The following is a 22241-nucleotide window of genomic DNA, read 5'->3' as shown; positions in this document are numbered from 1 at the left end:
TCACTTTATCCTGTAGTCATCTATCCCCAAGCTTTGCACTGCCTTCATTCACAGCTTCATTCCTGCTTCCCAAGCTCCTTCTTTTCATTTTTATATTCTCAAGTTGAGTGTGTTCTCCCCTTTGAGCTCTGCTTTCCCTTTTCACCCTCAGTTAAGCCTTTTGAGTGTGCCAAGAGCACGTACAACCCAGAGTACCCATGGAGCATTGCTTAATGGCTCCTGACACCCTGTATGCAGTTTTGTTGTGTTACATTTCAGAGCATGCCCTGGGTTTAGGGATGCAAATGGCAAAGGGAGGTTAGAAGGTCAGCGGGGAGTCTGTAGTAATTGCAAGAAGGGAGTGTGTAATTAGGGAAGTTTGGGATGCTGTCAAAGGCAGAAGGTCATTTGGAGTGATGGCCTGGGTGCCTAGTTGAACATCTGATCACATACAGGCATATTTCCTGCATCTTTAGAGTAATTTTTGAAATTTCACACTTTATTTCACTTTATTCTCTTAAGTTCTGTATCTCTTTATTTTTACTTTTACTGCATTGCATTGGTCAGTTATAGCTTCCTACAAACATGGGAAACAAGACCTGTTGAGGATGTGCCTGGATGCGTGTAGACTAAAGAGACCTCTCAGACATTATCCAGACAACAAAATCAAAGAATTAATAAAAAATATTAAAAAAACATTTAACTTCTGAGAACATATGGCTTACAAGTTTATTGACAAATACAAGCAAATACCAGTGAATAAAGTATCTTAAAATGTGGGAGCTATCACCACTTATAACTAGAATGACCCTTCAATTCCTAGTATGTCCCTGTCTGAAGAAGGGACCCTTATTTGTATTTGTTTTAATCCTGAATGAATGCTATAGGAACAGTTTGTTTAGTCCTTTGAGAAGCCTGGTATTCTTTTGTGGAGGTCAGGAATGTGTTGACTGATGCTGAGGATAGTTAAAATCAGTTTTTGTGAGCTAGGAGAATGCTGACGTGCCAAAGGCTGTTTATGTGATTCTACTGTGAGAGAAAGAAAGGTAAGAAAGGAGGAAACATGCATCTTTTTGGGTGTACAGTCTCTGATGTATAGAGCACTTTCACGTGCTCACTGACTGGAAAAAGGTAGGAGTAGGAAAGTACATGTGAATCTCTTCTTGCATGGATTTGCTGGCTATCAGCTTTCTGCAGTCCAGGAAGGCAGGACTGCTTTGTTCTAATGTAGCATCTGGAGTGTAACAAAGTCTGTGTGATGAATTCCTTCCTTGGGAGCTCAAGGAAGCCCTTTGGTAACACTCCTTTACTGCACACCAAGCTTACTTTTGTCCTGGCAGGAATGGCAGGAATATGAACCTAAGTGTGGATCTTCAGAATTTCCTCAGTACAAAAGAGGTTGTGTTTATTTTTTTACTAATACGGGTCAGTGGATCACCTTTTCTGAGAGATTTTGAAAACAATTCAGTCTGCTACTGTGGATGAATGCAGTGGTTCTTTTTCAGAAAAAGTAAGCAGTCCTGAAATTCATTTTAATGAAATATAATTTTTAATTGTTTAGCTTAAAAAAAAAAAAAAAGGGCCAAAAAAACCCAGACAAAAAAACTGCAAAACTTGCTAGAAACTAGTGCTAGCATAGCCAGCATCTAGTTTCTTGTGGGGATCTAATGCAGGTAACAGATTCCAGATATTTGCTCCCCAGTTTTTTTCTGCTTAGTACTAATTTGGTTTTCCAAAGAAAGCTTCAACACTTGTAACTGGAAGATATGCTTACCTTGACATAACTTCATACTATAACTTACAGGCTGTCACTTCAAAAAAAAGTTACCTTCTAAACCTGAAAGGCAGATTAGTTTTCAGCAGTCAGGCCACTTTTGTAAATTTGTGAGCAAATATGCATATGGCACATACTAGTCTCTATATATTTTTACCTCAATGTAGAGATTCTGTCATAAGTTAGGAAAAAATCATATTAAAATGTCAATTCAAGATAATGAATTCTTGTTTGGACAAACTAAGTCTTATTGCTGCTGACTGGCTGAAGTGATGACTTTCACTTAATAGTTCTGGTTTCACTTGTTGTATAGGTGAGTCTCTAGCCCTGAATCTCTGCACTACAACAGTCAAAAATTTCAGTGCTTCCATTGTTACCCTGTGTGTTTGTTCTATCTGTTACCAGCACAAAATGGTTTCAAGTACAGGGACTGACTTTGCAAGTAAAAGATAAAATGTTCTTTTTTTTTTTTTTTTGGCTGTTGTTTTTATAACTAAACAGAACAAAAATGAATCGGGAAGTAGACCAAACTCTACCTTCTGTACCATCTCTACATTGAAAAGATCTAGATGAAGATTTTTGTACTTAATTACTTCATTTGAATTTTTCATTTGATTTTTCTCTTTTTGCTGCTTTCTTCTCTGATTATTTATTCTTTTGCTCTTCACTTGATTTCATTTACATTTTCTTGTCTCATTTACTTTGGTTTGTTTTCCTGTTAGCTTTTCCCTAATATGTATCCTCACAAGCAGGACTGATTTTTAAATATTTCCACTTCTGTGACACTTGATGTAGCATTTTACAACAGTCTGTTTTAATGACTGCAGTTGCCTGAAGTCTTCCCAGTCTTCTGCTGGTCACAGGATGAATGGCACGTATCTTTTACTATTGCTATGTCATCTCTTTTTAGCTTTGTAGACACTAGGGGTCTTTTCCACATACACCTGTGGGTGGACTATAACACTTGAATTTACTTGAATATGATCGTGTATCCCAGAGTCAATTTCTGCCTGCCTGCCTTGGCAAAATCACTGTTCATCGCACACTTCATTATAAAATAGTAAGACAGCTTAGGTCCCCCCTGTGCCTGTTACCACAAAACTGAAACATCCCCAGTATGTTATCCCCAAGCTTTTTACACCTCTGCTTTCCCTAAAAATATCTCCACAGATGCTGTGCCTTTGCACATGGTCCTTGTGCACATGGATATCAGCAAATACAGGTGGCAATTGCAATTGTAAATGAGAAAATGCGCGGGGTCGTGAATTGTGCAGTTGAGGTCTGTCACAGAAAATGTCTGTTGGAAGCAATAGGATCTGATTATACATCTACATTTTTGCCAGAAATTCTACATGAATTATCCTTTATGTATGCACGTCCTAGTCTCTAACATTCTGTGTCAAGGATGCTCAGCCATTGCTGGCCTGCCTTTTGCCCACATCCTGTGTCTGGTAGCCTTCTTCCCTGGCAGCTGTTTGAGCATATTCTATTTGCCAGATAAATTGCTTTGATGGCTACAGCCTGTTCTTAACTACTGCCTTTATAGGAGATCCACAAGCTTTTGCTTTTTTTTTTTTTTTTTTTTTTTCCATCATTTTGGGTTTATGTGACACAGGTGAATTTGCTGGAAAGCTATGGGTAGCCACAGGAGGTTGGATTTACTTACATATATATATATGTGCATGCACTTGTTCATTAAACTTTCAGGAAGTACAAAGAAGGTATGGTGCATGAATGCAAGTGGTATGTTGTGTCCTCTCCCCTCCTGACACTCTTATGGCCCTTTGCTGTTACTAGGTGAGCAGAATTACTGAAATGGTGTGCAAAATTTTTTTTATCTTAAATTAATGTTTCCAGCCCCAGGTGACAGTCAACAGTTAGCCATCAGGGATCTTGGGAAACTTTCTACTATTGGCGAGTAGGTAGGCTTCCCACATGAGATAATGTATCTGCAACAGTCTCAGTTGTCTTTCTGTTTGAGGTACCCTCATGTAGAAAATGGCAAGATTATGGTAGCAAAGTCAGACACTGAGAACAGATCATACCTTCTGGGTATACACATATTGACAAAAGTACTCAAGGTAGCTTACTGTGTGGTTGACTAAAACTGGTGAAAATCTAGCCATACTTTGCATGTACTTGAGTGATAACTGCCTGATGGCATATATGAGGTTGAAAGGACTTTTTGGAGCTATTAATCTCCCAGCAAGAGGAAAAAGGTGGTTCTGCATGTACTTAAAAACATCAAAGCTAGGAAGTTCTCTTTAAACAGAGATAAGTTGCAAATGTACATTTGCTTGACATTTACTGAGACAGACAAGATTATCTGATGGAGTTTCCTCCAATATTAAGCATATAGATCTGCCAGGTCTGTGTTCTATGGTAATACTTAGCTTGATTATTATTTATGTGTTTAAAAAAAAACCCTAAAAAAACAAAAATAAAAGCTACCCTCTTCCCCCCTCCCCCACCCCAACCAAACAAAAAGGACCCCCTTCATTTCGTTTCACCAGTTTCAGCAGGTATTGCAGAATAGCTGCTTTTCCGTAATGAAATCTCCATGTATATATCTATGACAAAAGCTTTTGCGCATATTTTTTAATTGACTTGTCTAGCTTGTTCAGTGAATTGTATATAAAGGTAAAAATACATAAATTGCCCCGCTCCCTTCCACTATGCTGAATGTTGTTAATTGCCATGATCCCTGCTATTTCCAGCTGTCTTTGAGATTGTTATTGTAACATTCTGTCAAGTTCTCAGCTATTTAGCTAGTCTGTTGTTACAATTTGTATTTAGAAACTCCTGGAATACAATTTTTACCAGGCTTCAGCCAGACTTTCTTGCCTAGAGTAGCCTTACAAAGTGATGTTCAGGGTACCTAGAGTCAGGATTTATGCTTTCTGCAAGAATATTTTCCCCTATGCACAGTGTGTGTTGTGTGCACGTGTGTTCCTGAGTGAAAGTAACTTGGCAGTAATAACACTGGATCCAGTGCTATGGTTATCAGCATGGTTAGATCAGGTGTGAGATAAACATAAAAATAGGTAAGATCACTTTAGCAGTTTACATGGAATTTAAATTCCAGTCTGGAATTATGTAATTTTATTTAACCAACGATCAAGTGCCTTTTCAGACTGGGACACCTCTGAGCACAGGTGGGTGCCTCATCAGTTCTGTTCAAGGTGTGATTAAGTGTGGTAAAGATATGGTTACTATCTGCTCATGAAATCTTAACATCACACAATTTGTAAAGAGATGTAGTTAGAGCATAGTTAAACTTATGATGAAAGATATCATATTTTTTTTCCTATAATAAGCTTTTAGCATTTTATACTATTTCTCTAAGAACTTCAAATGTAATGTTGCTTTCAGTCACTTCTAAAAAGGTGTTCCCTTGGAAAACTTATTCCTTGCTAGATATTTCTTCCCCATTGCTTAGCTGGTGTATTATTTATTGTTTTCTTATTATTTTCTTATTTCTATTCTGTTAGCTCTAGTTTTAACACATTAGCTTGCGACCACTACCTCTTGTTGTGTTTCTAGCTGAATTATCTTCTAGTAGAAATATTTTTTCCATATGTTGGTGGTGTACCATGATCAGATAACCTCTAATACTTTTTTCTTCAATGAATTAATTAAGCTATGCTTAAGTCTTTCATTAGAAAACATTGTAACAGTGGAGCAGGAAGAAAAGGGTGAAGGACTTCTCACATGATTCAGAAGAGCTTTGAATTAACACAAGGGGGAGGGAGGAGAAGAGGGAAGAGAAGAATATAAAAGGAAGGGATTTTGTCATCTACTTTGACCAGTTTACTCTTGATGTAAACTACTTGCAGGTTTTTGAGTTTGAGTTAAGAAGCCATACCATAAGGGCATGAAAAATACTTGAGTACCGGAGTGGAGCTTACCTGGGAGGGAGTCTGCCAGTTCAGAGTCATGTTTTCCAGAACTTCAGTTGTTTTAGCATTTTTCTGAAACCTTTCCAATTTTGCTGTTGGACATATTAAGATTAATTCCACGTTTCTGAAACCTGCTATATATCCCTTATGTTTTCCATGTGTTCAACGAAGTTGCCGTTATACACAAGGATGTAATTTGTATATGGGCATGGTACATACTTTAACCATAAATTCTGCAATATTTATTTCTACTACTCTTGGAATAGAGCAAATACATTGATTAAGACTATACGGTTTTAAGCCACTTTAAACCACAAAGACATACCATATCTAGTGAGTAGCTGTGTTGATCCATTGAACCTTGATTTAATATAAAGTGTCTAACTCATCCAGAGTATTTTAAATCCAAGAAATAAATTATCTTTCTCATGTGGGTTTTCTCATAAATTTCCTCAAATCTATGCATATGCGTAGTCCTGGGTAGCACTCCCTCTTTGGACCACTTATTTATGATGTGCAAGAGACTGTTTTCAATTTTGTACTGCACTTCTACTGAAGAGATCTTTTAAATGTACCTTTACCTCTTTATCTGAGAACAGAAATAGAATATTTCAGGCAGATTTCTTGTTATATGATTTGAGAGGCATCTGTAGATGATAAGTAACTCCAGTTCATTTCTGATTTCATTTCCTGCAAATGCTTGGGCTCCTGTTTCGGCAACCTGCCTCTGTACATCTAAGTGACTTTGGTTTGTTTGGTTTTACCAAAAGTATTTCTCATTTGGATCTCTCAGACCTTTTCCTTGTGGGTCTAACTCATGGTAATAGCTCCATTTGTATCACCAGATTAAGTATCACTTTCATGAATGAAGGACTGTGAAACAGACAGAGCTGGTGACTGAATTTTTGTAGACCTATGTGTTGGGAAAATTAGGAGATAACCATGTGTGTAGCTAATGAAAATCCAGCTTTAGTCTTCATAGAGAATTTAAAGGATTGGAATTGGTGTCTTCAAGCTCAATGTCTGCTTGGGGTTTAAATGACAAATATCATATGAACTTCTTAAGAGATTAAAACAGTACTCTATCTTATCCTAAGGTTTTTCTCACATACAATAAAATGACTTCTTCTCAACTTGAATAGCAAAGATGCAAAACATTTATTGTAGACTACTGGTGCGGAGGTGTTCCTAACTAGTCAGTGGTAGTAATTACTTCTTTATCTATACATTGTTAAAGAGGAGAGAATTCATTGAGGGAAGAATGAAAGTTTGTTGCATTATTTCTTCCATATCTAAACAGACAGTGGATCCTGGAATACTGTGCAAGAATCAGTGGGCCAGAGCATAAGCAAGTGAGAGGAAGCCTAGCTCTGTTTTTTCTAAAATAGTTAGTCCAAGTATCTGGACAGGTGGAATCTCCAGTCTTGTGCCTTCTTGTATTAATCTTTTGATTTAAAACAAAAAGCTAAGAATAATTCTGAGGTCATGAAACATAATATAGGATACTTCCCCTCCAGCTGTCCGTCCTAACTTTTTAGGCTATAAGTTTATGATGTGTTTTGTATTTTCTTGGGTATAATGAAATGTCTTTTAAACATAGAAAACTGATAACTGCTAGAAGGATCCCAAATTCAAGGGGATATTATGATTCCAATACAATACCCTGGACACTAAGGTAGTCTGCAGCAGATTTTAAAAGGCTCTTTGTAGATTGCTTGGAAAAAAACCAACTGTTCTCACTTCTTGTATATCTTGCTCTGCCACTCTCTATAACCCTGAGTTTCAAGGTTGACACGAACACTTAATCTACATAATATGGTTTAAGAGATTATCACTATTCTCTTATTGGTCAACATACTTCACTAATATGGCAGAACAGCTAACAGGATGCAGTGCACCTGCTCACTCTAGGTGCTTAATTGGCTGAAGTGAGGAAGTTGCCAAAAAGTCTGAAAATAATTTGATGAAACTCTTACGTGGTTTTTCCTCCTTGTAGTCTCCTGAAATAAGGTACTTAAGATATAGGAAACTGATTTGGTGCAGAGAGAATGAAGAGATTCTGTTTTAGGATTTCATAATTGAATGGATTATGGGGCAGAGGTGAGGTGAGGGAAAGGAGCTTAATTTTTGTTCTTTTTCTTTGTATTTGTGCCAGTGCTTTTGTTAGTAATCAAGTTCCTTTGGTTCCCATTACATAGTTACCCATGTGTGTGTGTTATAGAAGGGGGAAAAAAAATCAAGGAAAAAAACCTCATTAATGAAACTGTCAACTTTGAATTCCTGCAACTCGTTTCAGTCTTTACAAAGAGTATCAGGTTGACACTGATATAGGCATATAATATAGATAATCTATGGGCAAAATGCAATTTTAGAAGAAAAATATTATAAATTATGTAAAGGATGGAAGGCAACAAATCAATCCAGAATTTGGACAACATAAATCCTGAATTACTTAATGACCTCTGATCCCTTTTGCACAGTTCCCAGCTGATCCTGCTTGGTTATATCTAGATAGTCTTCACTTTTGTGACCTCTTTTGTTTCATTAACTCTATATAGTGATTACCTATGATATATTGTTAATATGCAAGCTAGTCTGTTATGAGTTATTCTGGTGGGACAAGTCTCTGAAAGCAAACTTCTTTGTCTTACCTTCAAGCTTCCATCTCTAGCTTCCACTGAAGTTTCCTCTGTCTCACGCATAAATTTATTTCCGTTAATTTCAGAGTATCGTCATAAATAGTTTGTTATTTCAATGGAAATTATTTTTATATCAGTATTTGTAGTGGAAAATAAATCAATTACTTCTCTTACTTTCAGATGGGCACCTTTAAAGCACATGATGGTGAATATTTTTTAGAACCTCTGATGAAAGCAGATGGAGGTGAACATGAAGATGAGCATAACAAACCACATCTTATATACAGGCGTGAAGAATTTAAAAAAAAGTATCAGAAATCCCACAAACCTTGTGAAGTTTCAGGTATAGTCATACTTTAAATTTCAATGTGACTTTTTCAGATGTCAAATGTTTAAAAAAAAAGGCAAGATTTAATTTTCTTAAATAATATTTATCTCCAGATTGTTCCATTAGAACCTACACATTTCTTTCTCGTAGGCTTGGCAGCCATTTCTTTTTTTTCTGGCTGTGGCTAATTCAAATATAGGAAAAAATGTGCATGTCAAAAGAATAAAAATCATGATATTGCAAGAACTTCTTTGTGGGTTTACTGTTACACCTATGTTGTCCCATTTGTAAAAATGTAAGGAGTAGATCCACAGGAGTTTTTGCTTATATTTGCAAAAGATAATGAACTTATTGCAAGTCTAAGAGGTAATTCAGGACATCCCTCTTCCTTAATAATGGCAGCATCTAATATTATCCATTAATAATTAATTTCTCCTTAAGTGTTTCAACAATTTATTCATACTACATATTCATAATATTTACTTGTATTTCAAATAAAGTGGAGTAACTTACAAGCATACTATTAGGATACGTGACAAGTGAACGGTTATACTTTCATAGCTTCACAGTATATGGGTTAATCATTAAGCAAAGTAACTTAAGAGTGAGAATATGTAGTGAAAGTAACAATGAAAGACAAAAAAGCTTTATTAATACCGTGAAGCAATGAGTAAAAAGCAATGTGCTTTAAATTAATATGTTTTTTAGTGTGGCAGAAAACTTTCAGTAGTTGTTTTTCAGTTATGCATGCATCTTTGTAGTCAGAAAAATAGTATGATGCGAGAAAGGCACCTGCAGCTACCATCAAAGTACAAAAGCTAGACAAAAGAGTGGGATTAGAAGGGATTTATTTGAAATTGTAGGTGTCCATAGACTCATTCTAAACACTGAGATACCATCTGCTTTGGGATATAATAATGTAGAAGCCTTTGAAGATCCTGCCTGAGTGATGCACTTACTAACCTTTACTATTATACTAGTGGCATTTAAAAAATATTTTTCACTGTGTTGGAAACATTTTTTTTTAAGCCTAGTGACATAATAAATGCTTTTCTTTTGCTTTTGATGGAAGCATACGGGCTTCGTTTATTTGGCTTCAAAGAAAACACAAATGTGTGGAGATTCACAATAGGAGAAAGCAGCTTATGTTTGGCTCAGCTTGGCATTTAGAAACATCCTGTCTAATTCAGAGTCTACACCTTTCATGAGATTGAAAACTGTATTTTATGCATTTTGAATGTACTGGCACTTCAGGAATGTTTAAGCAAAGCTGAGTGAGTAAATAAGACTATCTGAAGAAAAGGAAAATAATAAAATTTCTACTTTATTTTCTTAAAGAATATCTGCCCAGATGTTTGAAAATATAAATTGCACAAATAACGGTGTAGCTTGAGTGGCTAGGTTTTTTTTAAGTTTGGAAAATTCTTAAAGCCTATTTTATACTCAGAAACAATATGTTGTAAATCCTGCTTTTCCATAGATACTAAGGCCAGAAAGCAACCATTACGATCATCTTGCATTCGATAAATTTTAGTAAAAGGTAGGAATCTGGTGCTGTCTATTCATTGATTGTCATTTCAGAACTACGAGTTAGTATTTTGAAAATCAAGCAAGTGTTGTTATTCCTGATTCTTTTTTGAATGATGAATAATATGCACTGAACCAAAGTAGAGTTGTTTCAGTTTGTATGGCTTGGTGGTGTTGTTTTTTTTCCTCTATGTTATATATGAGAATTTATTAATATAAGCAACCTAGTGTGAGGAAAAAAGCTCCAAGCATTAAGAACTTGGTCATTCTCCCCATTTTCATTTATTGGAGTAACTACAAAAGATTGGGAGCTAGAGATTAGTCATTTTTCGGAGAGTGAAGTTGTGGAAATTTTCATGGAGAAAAGCCTTGTATTGTTATATTTCTGTCCTTCTGAAGATATTTGTCTCCTTTAATATTAGTCTTGCCTGGTTATTCACATCCTCCCTTTGAGAAGGAGCAGAGTATATCTAGCAATATTGTGATCATGAGAGTTTCTCTAGTAAGTGAATCTTGACAGGGGATATGGAGAGGCATAACATTCAGTGCATCTTCTTAGTTTGAAATTGGACTATAATAATTACTTCTAAAATTGTCTAACTAATCTTTTCCTCCCTCTGTACTGGTTTCTTCTAAACTAACTTGCTGATGAAAAATTAATTGGAAACCCTGGTACAAGCCTTACTCAAGTCAGGATAGGACATCTGCTGCATTTCGTCTATCCATAAATCCTGTTTCCTTAATACAGGGAAGCTCATCTGAGTTTACCATAATATGTTTTTGATAAATATGATAGGTATTACTCATCCACTTGGTGATTTCTGGTCTTTATAAAGAAAACAAAAAATTCATTTGTTCTGGTATTGAATTTATCTTGGCTGGTCCATAAATTTAGGCTTTCTTTAAACTCCCACTTTAGATATAGATGCTGTTTCCCATTTTGCCAGTACTCTGAAATCTCAGATGCCTTCTGTGACCTAGTAAAGATAATGTGTATATGAGATTGTTTCAGCCAGTTCTCTTCAGTGCACCAAACTCATTCAGTCTGAACATATCTAATATACGTAGGTACTCATGAACAAGTTGCTTTTCAAAGCCAGTCCCCAAATTCTCCCCTCGTTACTGTTAGTGATAAAAGCTTTTGCAATGCTTATAACTGTGTCTTGTGACTGATGTTTAGATAATTACTCAGTAAACTTTAAGGTGCTTGCTGTTGTCCCTCTACTGTTTTCTGGCTCTATGGTGCCCTAACTTTAAAGAGGACAGACTATTGACTTGTCAAAAGTAGCTTAAAGTTTATGGATAAGGGCTCTTCCCTTGAAATATGGAATGCATAGATTTAAATCCTCCCAAGTTGAAGTTGCCAGAGTTGGGATCTCTGAATTCTTGAGTCAGTGCTGCAGTCACTAAGTCATTAGAATAAAAGGATTAGGAGACATATCCTTTGGAAGCTACTTTGTAAGATGAAATCTAGCTTCCAGGAAAACAGCGGAGGTTTGTTCTGAGAGGGCTGAAGTGTCTGGTTCTGGAGAATTCACTGAGAATTCAGATATGCTTCTCAGTTAAGTATGTTTATGGGGGCTATTGCTAAGCTGACTCTGTGATTGATGCATTGATTTTATGTATCGAGCATCAGAAGCCTCTGGTGGCTGGACTGTACAGCATAATTAGAAGTATTGCAGTACTTAGTTTGGAAGTATCTGAGTAAATTCTATATTTCCATTAGAACCTGATCCTACATAATGAATATTAACAAAGCTGTCAAGGAAGTAATGGAAAGCTTTTGATGCATACTTGCTTATGATGTAAACTCCATATTTATATAAATATAATGTTATATAAATGAAAAAATCAATTGGGACTTGAGAACTCAGGCCTAGTCTCTGTTATGTTTGTTTTGATTGGTTCTGTTGGTGTCAAAGGTTTATGTGTAACAAAAAAATGAAGTATTTTGTTTAATTAACTTGCTTCCTTTTTTGCACTGCTTAAACTGTAGTATTTATCTCCTTCCATCCTGCCTGTTTGGATTATACTGCATTCTAGGAACTGTATAATACTGCTATCTCTTAACTAATTTTTAACAATGAATCCATATATGATAGAACAATATGATAATGGACAGGATGTCTAATTTGATGTTCCTGTTACAGCCTTCCGTGTTTAATATATTTTTGTAACTGTTGCACTGTTTCTTTTGGAAATAAGATCATAAATATAAGTTTGCTTTGTCTATTTTGGGCAGCCTTTTACCTGTTTCTCTTTTTAAATTTAGAAACTGCATCAACAGTATATATTCCTTTACTTTACAGAGTTGAAGAAGAGGACTTTACTACATCCAACCTTCAGCAGCTTAAATGAAGACAGCAACGTTTTACAGAAGTCTCTCAATTCAGAGTATGCTTTAAATAACTTATCTATAGAGGATGGTGGCAATCTACATTCCAGGAAAAAGCGTTTTCTTTCCTATCCAAGATATGTAGAAGTGATGGTTACAGCTGACACCAAAATGGTTCGTCACCATGGGCAGAATTTGCAGCACTACATACTAACACTGATGTCAATAGTAAGTAAACTTAAGTTATTTTAGTTATTTCTGTTCTGTTTTTTTCTCTTCTGCAACTTCCCTGCCTTCTGGTTTGATTGAATTTGATACAGAATATTAGAAGAAAGAGATTCCATAAACATAAAAGAAGTAGGGCCAAAACTGAAGATTATGGATCTTTTGAGTTTAATGCAGTAAGGTGTGTAGGTGAAATGCTGTGACCTATTTCCTGATTTGCTCTTGCATTAGGAGAACTCTTAAGCTTCAATGGTTTAAACATATGGATTAATTACAGCAGACAGAGTTTAAAAGGCATTTTGAAAACGTGTTTTGTTATGGTAATCCTAGTTTTTCAAGTAATTTCAAATGAATATGGGTCAGACTTTGAGTTGGCATAATTTAGTTGAGTTCTTTCTGTGGTGAGTTCATTTTGTGGTAGATTCTTTCTTGAACCAAAAGTCACTTTTATTGATTCAGGATCTAGTAATTTAATTCCTGATGTTATTTTTTAAGAACAAATGTTGTTTCTGCATCTGTAGGTGTTGTACATTCAACCACTATTCCTTATGGTGCAATGTTTCTTGTGTCTTTACTTACGTAATTGGAATTCTACTAGGTAAATAGGATATGCATTGTATAATTGCTGCTGAAGAGAGTCTAGATGAACTGTTTTTAAGATATAGCATATATGTGTATGAGTGAAAGAATACCAGTTCTTTTCTAAAAAGCCTATCTATACTGTAATACTGGGGCTTAGAGCAGTTATTCCTGGCTTTGAGATAATAGCACACAATAAAACACTACATCTTTAATGTGAATTTAATATCTCTATCTACTGTGGTATTCAGTGAGATGTATAGCTGGCATCTTCTGACAGCTCTTATTTCACATGTACATTGGCTATTCTGAAGGTAATATTGAAACAAAAGTTTAAGACTATTTCTAGAAATGTTTAGCTCTTATAGATGCAGATTTAAAAAAAATATAAAATCAGATCTTAATTCTGAAATATTTTTTTCACCGTTCAGTTAATTTCATCCCCAACAATATATATCCCAGCTCATATCCCTTCTCCTTGAAGCATTTCAGTGATGTCATAGAGTCACAGAAGAATTTAAGTTGTCAGGGACCTTTGGAAGTCCAACCTTCTACTCGCATATATATTGCTTTGTCAAATAATGCATATGAAGATACAGTCTTCAGTCTCTTCTCTTCTCTTACTTATCCTTCCTCATAATAGTTATTTTTCAGTAAGGTAGTAATAAATGTGAAGAATAGAAAAATAACTGACTACCACTCTTTGCTATGTAATCTGTATTAGAACTCATCAGTGTGCTGGTGGGTCATTTCTTGACCCATGGCCTATTAGTGTTTGAAATAGAACCATTATTAGTCTTATTTCATTACCCATAAAGGGAAGAAATGAAACTATTAAATTTTATCCCTTCTGCCATTGTACAGATAGCTTTGATTATTGAATTTAACTGGTACTTGTGTCTGGTCAAGCAACTTCTCCTGTTACAGGAAATTGTCAGGTTGCTGGCATTTTAAATGAATCAAGCATTATACTCTACTCTTATAATAATTCTGAAACTTTTAAGGATATTCAGTTTTGGCTTGGATTTTAAAGAAACCTAAAAAGTTAAAGCATATAAATCCCATTAAATTTTAATGAAACTTAGACATCTAGCTCCCAGAAGAACCTTTGAATTCCTGGCCCATTTTCCTTTTCTTCTTCTTTTTTTTTTTTTTTAAGCATCAACAAAGTCACCAAAGTAAACTTGCTGCTATAGGATAAGGTTTTATGAGTGGAAAATAAGAACTGAAATATACTGCTAAATATTTGTGGGGTTTTAAGTGTCTTGTCACTCATCCAATTCAACCCAAAAAGGCTTAACTCTCAGCATGGAAGTAATCCCATTGAACTGGAACTGGAATGCATTTTCTCATTTCTTTAAAATTGCATAAATCTTGGCAAGATGAGTATTCACAGTATTTATACTATGTCTTGGAAATACTAGTTCTGATTGAAATATGTATTTAAAATGACAAGGAATACCTTTGCCATAGGATTTTATCAAAACTTTTGTATTGAAATACAATAGAGTGGCATTGTTTTATGTGAAATGATAAATAAAATAATAAAGAAATCTGTGTTTGCTCAACTCGCAATGTTCTTTTGTGTTCCTCCAAGTGTTGCAACAGCAGAGCAGGCAGTAGGTACTGCCCTAACAGATTTAATAGCTGGAGGATTCCATCTTAGGCACATTACATTGTGACAGTTCAAAGTCCCTAACACAAAAGCTTGGTCTTAGCAACTGAAATAATTCATTAAGACACTGGAGTTACTGTAAAAGCACCAAAACCTCATCAGATCTGGTTCCATGGTACATTTTAAGGTACTGTCCTCATTTTCTGAATCAGGTACCTGATTACTGACATCTCTTTAAGAAATATACTGCTTATATAGTTATTTTGGTAGTAAAAAACTACTTGGTCTGTTCTTAGTCTGCATGCAGCAAGAACTTTGTAATCTTGCCTTTCTGAAAAGAAAACTTGACATGTAAAACCACCTGTGGTAGGGCTGTTGGCCAGCTCAGATCGGGAACTTGGCTGACAGCCTAGTCATGGGAGTGCTAGATTGGAGCATGGGAGGGGGGCAGCCGTGCATTCAAGGAGAGGACTGAAACAACATCAGTTTAGATCATTTAACTTGCAGTAAGACTGTGGAATCATAAAATTGCATTATATAATAGTAAAGAAGTACCATTACGAATTAAACACTGGTGTTTTTAATTTTCATCAAGACAGGTTCCTAACTTGGACTTGCACATAGATGGCTTTGACTCTCCACTGCTTTGTTATTTGTGTAGTCTTTCAGATCTGTGCAAATCAAGCTGCCATCGAAGTACCTTGAAATAGTTACTGTTGTTTCAGTAATGTTTTGTGGCTACTGTAATTTACTGAGATGTAAAATGTAAGGCAATGACTAGCAAGTCTTAGCAGTAAAAAATGTTTCTAGTTATAGTCTTGTTTATACTATTTTTTTATTGTCATGCTGACAGCTAATAACCTATGTGGAAAGATCCCACGTACCAGTGTGCTGCCCTTATCATTAAAAAACAGCCAAATGATTTTGTCCTAATATGTATGGGATTAATTTAAAGAATGTTTTTTATATTTTATTTGCAGTTCATACCATACAATTGTTGACAATTCATCTTTCCATAACACTCTGGGAAAACATAGCTGCATACTAGCATATAAAAATACTTGACATTACTGATTCAGCCATATAGTCATCAGTTAAAATTAGGGAGAAAACTTGATTAATTTGTAGGTTAATAATTTCATTTGTATGACTAGCATCTGAAAGGCAATAAATATTTTTAAAATCAAAATTTAGTGATGAGTATACTGCTCCTTGCATCTACTACTTAGACTACTAAGCTTGTATTTTACCCTTTTTTCACTCAGATCACTTTATTACTACTAATGCTGCAGGAATGTTCAGTGCTTTTTAATCTCTTATTCAGTGAAATCTAGAGAACCAGCACAAAGGCGTTTGTTTCTTGCTTAAGTTCTATACCTTATGTTTCTTTTTCTGTATGTGAAAAACCACATGGTCTTGTGCGCTTTATGACATGATTAAAGTGAAAATGGGCATTTGATTATGCACCAATGAATATACATAGCTGGAAGCAATTATTTTTGAAGTATCGTTCATGCAAAATTCTGAGCTAGACTTTTGCTTATCTCGACATATGGATATTTATATGGGTATAAGAAACCCCTACTATTTTTTTTAAATTGTGGCTGTCCTTGTATTCCAGCTTCAGGGTGCCTGTACATTAAATGTCATAATGCCTCATACCTCACTGCATTTTGAGGTCCACCAGCTAATACAGATGTGGAAACTTTGCTGTAGGTAGGCAGACACATACTTGCCCAGCTTTACACTTCACTGCTTTTAGTGCTATTTATTACTATTGTTACCTAGGTGGTGGTGGCTGTGGTTGTTAACTAGGTATTTAATGATTAGACTAGTACTTGTCTCTGACTTTCTCCTTGGTAGTACAGGATTCAAGGTCTGTCCCTACCGTGAAGCCTTGGTACTGTTTAATTAGAGAAAGGCCTTGCTCTAATCTATCTGGGACTCATCTCCTGTATAAGAAGGAGGCGTTTTTCCAATCAACAGTCATACATCTTTCTCTGAGTAGCTTCTAATGGCTAGAGAAGCCTGTGAATGATCATGCTTTGTGAAAAGACCTTTTCAGTTAGTTTCTTTCAGATACTGAAAGGAAGGATGCTTTGACGTCTGAGCTGTACATGATGCCGTTTGATGTGATCAGATTATAGGCTTGGTGCATCAAAAGCTGTAGATGATGATGATTATGACTAAGTCACCATTTACTGAGTTATTGCAATATTGAAGGGATATCTTTGCAACCATTTCAGTTCTAAGTTAGCGATAAGACAGCAGAGGCATTCCTGGCAGGATGACTGAGCCTTTAAAAGGGATGTGTTCCTTTGCTTCCACTAAAGCACTAAAGGGAATCATCTGGAACCTCTACTTGGTTAACTTGGGGGATGGTAGATGGGAGAGGACTTGGATGAGGGAACAGAAGATGGCCTAAAACTCAGAGGAAAAAAAAAAAGGTAACTGAGGTGTGTAGGTACACTTGTGCAAGTTTGCATGAGAAGTCTCTTCTGTCATTAGGTTCTACTGGTGAAAGCACAGGTTTGTACAGAAATACGGGTGGAACAGAATAGGAATAACATCAGCAGAGATAACATAGCTCTTTCTCATTCTCTCAGTGAAGCAGTAAATGCTGCGAATGACTCTTTATCTCATGACTTTAGACAATTCTGGGGACTTACAAAATATATGACAGAATCAGGATATGGCACTGGAATAGGTGAAGGAGAAATCTCCCAGATCCTGAATATCTAGCATCCTTTCAGCACTACAGTGATAAATAAGAGGTTATTGGAGCCCGCAAAAGATGTGAGCTAAGAAATAATATCGTGTTTCTTTCAAGAGATATAAATGTTTGTATTCTCCTGTGTGTAACAGACAAGAGAAAAGAAAAAGAGATCTTTTGATACAATATTTAGGGGGAAAAAAAAGCTGAAGTCCAATTTGATTTGGATATATCATTTGGTTATCTTCCAGCCTCTAGATGTACTTGCTTGTTTACTAGCCCCTTTTCAAAATTGGGCCTTTTGCCACAATGTACAGTCCCAGTTTAATGGACAGGGAAATCCAGAGAAACTAAACTTTGTTGTGACCAAGTTGCTTCTGGTCAGCTGGCAGTCACAGCTGTGGTGATGACAAGATCTGGCAATCTTTGAGAATTTTATGAACGTGAAAGCTGTGATCCTTCCACTGAAGGGTGACTGGCTTCATTTATACTTTTTTTTTTTTTTTTTTTTCCCTTTCTTTGTTGCTGTGCAGTCTGAACTGTTCTGTGGTATGGATGCTGGTTTTAAGAGTCTGAAAAATCTGTTGAAACTAATTTCCCTTTGTCTTGGTTATTACCTTGTACTTCTGTGAAGCCTGGACGTAGATTGCCATAAAGCAAGTAGATCTGGAAATTATAAAGAAATGGTGTATTCTATCAAATTCCTATCCCATGACATCATCCTTTTTCATGAATGCTTCTGATAAGAGAGCATTGAAAGAGATATCCTTAGAATACAGGAGGAGGGAGTACTTATCCTTTTACATTTCTTCACTAAAAATAAGAATCTCTCATTCCAGATCTTTGATACTTCCCCGCATTGATCTATCATTTCAAGTCTCAGTTGATGATTTTAGCCGTAGTTGATGATTTTAGTTCCCCAGGTAAATCTTCAAGTTTGGTTTGTGGTTTTCAGCTCTCAGGATATTTCTCTTCACACGTGTTCAGCCAGCCGGCAGAATATATCTTACTTCACTGGTAAGGGCATCTCATTATCAGCACAGAGTCTTGCCCTTTGATCTTTTGAAAGCAGTGGTAATAACTAAATGTTTGGAGGTCATGAAAGTGCCCGTGAGACACAGCATCCATACTTTGACTCAAATGTAGAGTTAATGAGAGCAGTGTTACTTTCACGTTTAGTAGGCGCTTACCTGTCTCCGGTATGAGAGAAAGTATGCTTCAGATTCTGGCAAGAACTGCTGGCCTCGAGCATCTAAGTGACATGATTTCAGGCCTCATCTGTTCTCAAGTCAGAGAAAGCCAGTAGATAATTCAGACGGTGCATGGATATGGTGTTGAAGGTCCTGCAACAGATTCTCTTCAAGTGTGCAATGAGATACTCTTCTCTCATACTTACTCAGTGTAATGCGTCTCCTCTGAGGTATGAGTGACTTGTATTCAGTTTTGAAGAAATACTTTTTCTCAAATATTTTAAATAGATGTTGTGTCAACAGGCAGGAAGGAGGACACCTGACTGTGGGTTTTGTGTTGGTGTCTTTGCCTCCTCTGTTTTCAGATTTTGTTAGCAGATAACCTCAACAGACAGCACTTGCACAACAGTGTTTTTTTTTTTTCAAGGGACTACTAATGTACACAAGGAAACATCCATCAACTACAGTAATAACCATAAACAAAAAATGCTAAGTTTTAATCCCGAGAAGGCTTCAGCCTGGACTTCTTGTCCAGATCATTCTAATCACCAAGGATCAGAAATGAGTCTTACTCTTACATACTGTGGTACAGGTGTCCTTTAAGAAACTGAGGGATAAAGTTGCACCGAAGGTTGATAGTTGCAGCTTAGGCACTCATGGTATTATTTGGTGTTAGTTGAACTTAGTTAACCCCCACATCCAGTTCTCAGTCTCTCTGCCTATTCTACCTGATATAAACCCTTGTAGAACTGGACAAATCCTGTATTGTTTTTTGTCCACAGTGTCGAGTCACTACCTCAGATGACCTGCATGCTTTTTACTTGACAGCTAGTGAAATGCAGTTGTTCCCTGAATTTCAGAGCTTCCCGTTCCAAAACAAGACATTGCCTAGACTGATTTACAAGTTAATAAAAATATATTTCTAACTAGTCTAATGGCTTTCTATCATGGAGTGACTGCATCAGTGGACAAGGAAAGAGCTACAGATATCATCTACCTGGACTTCTGTAAGGCCTTTGATATGGTCCCCCGCAACATTCTGGCTGCTAAATTTAAAAGATGTGGGTTTGATGGGTGGACTGTTAGATGGATAAGGTATTGGCTGGATGGCCATGTCCGAAGAGCCATGTCAATGGCTCAATATCCAAGTGGAAACCAGTAATAAGTGGTGTCCCTGAAGGGTCTGTATTGGGACCATTGCGATTTAATAGCTTCATCTGTGTCATGGACAGTGGCATTGAGTGTACCCTCAGCAAGTTTGCAGATGGCACCAAGCTGAATGTTTCAGTTAATTTGCTTGAGGAAAGGGATGCCAACCAGAGCAACCGTGACAGGCTTGAGGAGTGGGCCTGTGTGAACCTCACAAAGTTCAACAGGGCCAAGTGCAAGGTCTTGCAGCTGGGTTGGGATAATCTCCAGTGTTGATACAGACTGGGAGATGAATGGATTGAGAGCAGCCCTGAAGAGCAGGACTTGGGGATACTGGTGGATGAAAAGCTAGACATGAACTGGCAATGTGCACTTGCAGCCGAGAAAGCCAACAGTATCCTGCGCTGCATAAAAAGAGGCACAGCTAGCAGGTTAAGGGAGGTGATTCTCCCATTCTACTCTTCTTTGGTGTGACCCCACCTGCAGTACTGTGCACAACTTTTGGGCCCCCAGCACAGGAAAGACATGGACCTGTTGGAGCAGGTCCAGAGGAGGGCCACAAAAATGATTGGAGGGGTGGAGGACCTCTCCTATGACAGGCTGAGAGAGTTGGGGCTGTTCAGCCTTCAGTAGAGAAGGCTTTGGGGAGACCTTATTGCAGCCTTTCAGTAAATAAAGAGGACTCAGAAGACTGACACTTTTTACTAAGGCCGGTAGTTGACAGGACAAGGGGTAACAGTTTTAAATTGGAATAGGGTAGGTTTAGATTGGATATAAGGAATTATTTTTTTTTGTTATGATGGTGGTGATACACTGATACAGGTTGTCCAGAGAAGTTGTGGATGTGCCCCAGACTTGGAAGAGTTGAAGGTTAGGTTGGACAGGACTTTGAGCAACCTGATCTAGTGAAAGATGTCCCTGCCTGTGGCTGTAGCCAAGGGCGGGGGGGGCAATGTTGGACTAGATGATCTCTAAGTGTCCCTTCCAACCCAAACCATTGTAGGGTTCTGTTTACTGTATTTCTATAGCAGTGCCTGTTTCAACATTATGTTACAGACATGAAAAAGTCTGGCTTTTCTACCTGTTCCATAAAAGATCTTTCTGTTAATGCCATATGCGTATCATCTTCTTGTATATGTTTGTGCTGTAACAAATTCTCTATTATAAGTAGCTCTTATATCAGCTTAAGTGGTAGGAGAGTCAGTCCTTGGGACAAGTGTCTTCACATTATATGCTGAAGATCCTTGCAGATCTTATTTCAGATTCCTCTCTGACATGATTTTGGAATGCCGTATGAACCCGTCTTCTGTTTCTTCTTTGCTAAAGAGAAATAAAACTTGAAATAGTTGGGCTGGAATTAATCTCCCCTAGCCTCATACATCTGAAAATTAGACATCTTGTCTCCCTACATAGTAAAGGGATGAAGAAATGAAATACCTTACTGTCGTGTATGAAAATACGTATATCTAAATATGTATCTTTGGATAGGCATGTCTACACAACAGTTCATCCTTTTTCCTTCTCCATTGACTGCTGAAGGAATTTAGACAGCTAGCTTAGTTACATGGCCTGTGATGAATGTGATAATTGTGTTATGTTATTCTAAGATGACAGTTCATTCACCAGCATAACGTGACTGTTTGTGATATTTCGTGAGCAGAATAAATATCCAGAAATATAATCTCTAGGTTTATCAAAGTGGATCTCAAACTATGTTTAAGAACACATTATGAGCTTGATAATTTGTGGTAGTTTAAAAGTAGTTTTGATAGTAATAAAATGGTAGTTTATTCCATTCAAATTTAAATAACCCCTTCTGCCTATATAGTGCTTGAGCTTTACAAGCACCTGTCCTTTTATAAAGGTATTCTGAATGTGTCTATGCCTAATTGAAATCTTTGGTGACTGCTTGAGAGATGCTCCTTATTCCCACCTTGGAATAATTGGACACTTGCTGGTTAATAACCAAGAATGGAGTCCATATGGAAGGAAGCAGACAATAGCTGTGCTGCTCTGAAATGTGTTCTCCATATGGATTTCAAAACTCAGGTTCCTTCCCTACCTTTATCAAATCCTGTACTTCCAGCTTGTGTATCAATGCAAGAATGAAAGACAACGCTGTGCATTGTGCTCTCTCCAGTTTAGAGAAAGGGAGGGTATGAGTCAGTGGTAGCCAGTGCTCTGTCTGTTCCAACTTTTACAGGAATTACTCAGTCTCAGGTACATAGGATTCATACACAGCAAGGCTGTGGTTTCACAAGCAATTTGAGCCAGTTCAAGTGTAGGGTA

The 22241-nt window shown here is 36.8% G+C and overlaps 1 protein-coding gene across 1 annotated transcript in view; it reads left to right on the top strand.

Annotated features, from left to right (window-relative positions):
- The window catches only part of ADAMTS20 (ADAM metallopeptidase with thrombospondin type 1 motif 20), a gene marked incomplete at both ends in the record, with an annotated part of 95778 nt that overhangs the window by 4046 nt on the left and 69491 nt on the right, over positions 1 to 22241 (top strand). The window contains 2 exons of the mRNA XM_082498477.1: positions 8472 to 8634; positions 12456 to 12709. Coding sequence (XP_082354603.1) covers positions 8472 to 8634; positions 12456 to 12709 — 417 coding nt within the window. The remainder of the gene's footprint in view (positions 1 to 8471; positions 8635 to 12455; positions 12710 to 22241) is intronic.

This window comes from Vanellus vanellus (assembly GCF_965231255.1).
Source record: "Vanellus vanellus genome assembly, chromosome: 1".
Classification (NCBI taxonomy): Eukaryota; Metazoa; Chordata; class Aves; order Charadriiformes; family Charadriidae; genus Vanellus; species Vanellus vanellus.
Note: the sequence above shows the minus strand (reverse complement) of the source record. Positions and strands in the feature narration are given on the sequence as shown.